This window comes from Anneissia japonica, unplaced genomic scaffold (assembly GCF_011630105.1).
Source record: "Anneissia japonica isolate Jap-2015-1 unplaced genomic scaffold, ASM1163010v1 scaffold148395_len2153_cov176, whole genome shotgun sequence".
Classification (NCBI taxonomy): Eukaryota; Metazoa; Echinodermata; class Crinoidea; order Comatulida; family Comatulidae; genus Anneissia; species Anneissia japonica.
Genome location: NW_022742950.1, coordinates 1 through 2153, shown reverse-complemented (window position 1 = coordinate 2153; position 2153 = coordinate 1). Strand labels below are relative to the sequence as shown.

General features: G+C 38.1%; 1 protein-coding gene across 1 annotated transcript; it reads right to left on the bottom strand.

The window, feature by feature from the left end:
- Window positions 1-19: 19 nt before the first annotated feature.
- Window positions 20-2145, bottom strand: LOC117119286 (luciferin 2-monooxygenase-like; the record flags this gene model as incomplete). The annotated part of the gene is made up of 3 exons (XM_033264088.1): window positions 1978-2145; window positions 1324-1428; window positions 20-175 (listed from the first exon to the last, which is right to left on the bottom strand). Coding segments are annotated over exons 1-3 (420 nt in total), but the record flags the coding sequence as incomplete, so codon positions are not given.
- Between the last annotated feature and the right edge of the window lie 8 nt (window positions 2146-2153).

Below are 2153 nucleotides of genomic sequence, written 5' to 3'. Positions count from 1 at the left end.
ATTTTTTTTTTCCACAAACCTGTGCTCCCTCTGGGGTTGTAAAATCATTGGTGGTGTTGTAGTCAAGGTTACCGCATAAACCACAAAGCAGGCCACTAAAAACGTCTTGTATGTAGATCTCCACATTGTATTCACCATCCCATCGAATCTTCAAACCAAAGTCACTAACAAGCATCTACAGATTTACATAAAACATTCATTAGAGTAGCAGAATAGTTCCGTGCTTACATTTTATACGATTGTATCATAAGTTGTAAAATAATAATTTATTGAAAGAACACCTTTACACCGGTTGCACATACTCATACACGGTGCGTTCACATACAAAACAAAATACACAAGTAAAAAGAAAACCATCAAAATCAATAGAGTTAATTACAAAATGGAAAACACTGCAACAACTCTTTTATTAATTTATACCAATGACCTTCCTAAATTACACTCTTTTTCTGGAAACATTCTTGATTTATCAGACAATAATACTGAATTAAAAAAAAATTATCAGTTGGTGTAATTCAAATAAATTGACAATAAATTTGGAAAAAACTAATTATATGATTTTTCAGTCAAAAAATAATCCCCTCCCTCTGCATTTCGCTTGTGTCCTTGGGCAAGGCACTTTATCTGCATTGCTTCTCTCCAACCAGGAGTATAAATGGGTACCTGATAGGGTTAAATGCCAAAATGCACTGATGTAGCTGCTGCAACTTTATGGAATAGTTTGTGTTCCATAGGCGTCCAAATCCAATGACCGGGGGTAGTAATGTGAAGCACTTAGAGGCCTAGTTGGCATTAAGCACTATATAAATATAACATATTATTAACATATTATTACTGACAGATTAAACGCATGGAAGTTTTCTCTGAAATGCCATGGCCAAGCTACTAAATTAAAGTCAAGACAGCAGCCTGGAAAGTGACAATACATCTGCCAAATCAACACAAGGGTAGCAATTTCTGAAATGGCATAGGGTGCAAAACAGTAATTACAACAGACCAGCGCCCTCTTTGGGCATGGACGTTATGACATGACATTCACTGTCGTTTTGTGTTTTCCCTGTTATTTGTTTCCTCTTTAGTGACACCAGCATTCCTGGATATATGGACAAATGTGGCATTAAGCATAGGGCTACGAGGATAGGCGTTGTGTTGTATTAAGGTTACCGTTCAACTTTTAAATACTTGTGTGCTGATCTATATGTAAATGCATGTTTGCCAAAATCAAATCCTGAAAAGTGGCCTTTAAAATGGCATGGAATGCCCAATCAAAGCCAGGGGGACATAACTCTACTGCAAGGGTTTGAAATAAGTGTGTGTACGTACCAGGTAACCAGGTATGAACTTGACTTCAATAGCATCCATGTTGAAAGGTGGAGATGTTCTCAGTCCATCCACACGTAGCTCAGGTCCTCTCAAAAGCTCAAACATCTGTTAAAATATTATTACATTATTAATATTTCAATATAGGTTTTTTTTTCACTGTGTATAGAAGCAGTTTGGAGCAGTGGGAATGGTTTGGTTTCTCAATCTCGAGGTCGGACTTTCAATCTCTCGCTGTGCATTTTGCTTGTGTCTTTAGGCATAGAACTTTATCTGTGTTGCTTTTCTCCACCCAGGAATATGAATGGGTACCTGGTGGGGTCACCTGCTACTGCGCCATTATGGCAGCAAAAATAGCATGTGAACTCAATGACCAGTGAAAAACTTACAGAGCTTTGTAGCTGCAAGTAAAAGAGCAATATACAGTGGCGTATCTAGAAGTCTTGAAATGGGGCTGCTGATGGGGGCGCGAAGGTGAAGTGGGGGTGCAAAGGTAAAGTGGGGGTGGGCTTGATGATCAGTTGAGGGGGCGGTAATTTGCAAAATAAGGTGATTTTAGGTTATTTTTAACTACTTGATTGTGAATATGAAAGGGTCAATGGTCAATGGTCATATATTTATATAGCGCCTTCCACAGAAAACAATCTCAAAACTTACATAGTTGTCATAAAGCAACGTGATTTTCTTAGTTGCTGAAACACGTGGATTGGTGTCAAGGTTCATGTTCTCTTGCAGGATTTCAAAGTTCACACTTGATTGGTTGATTGCCATATAAGGTATACATGTCTTAACCAATGTGTATTCACAGTTGCCCATGTAATCATAACTGAGAC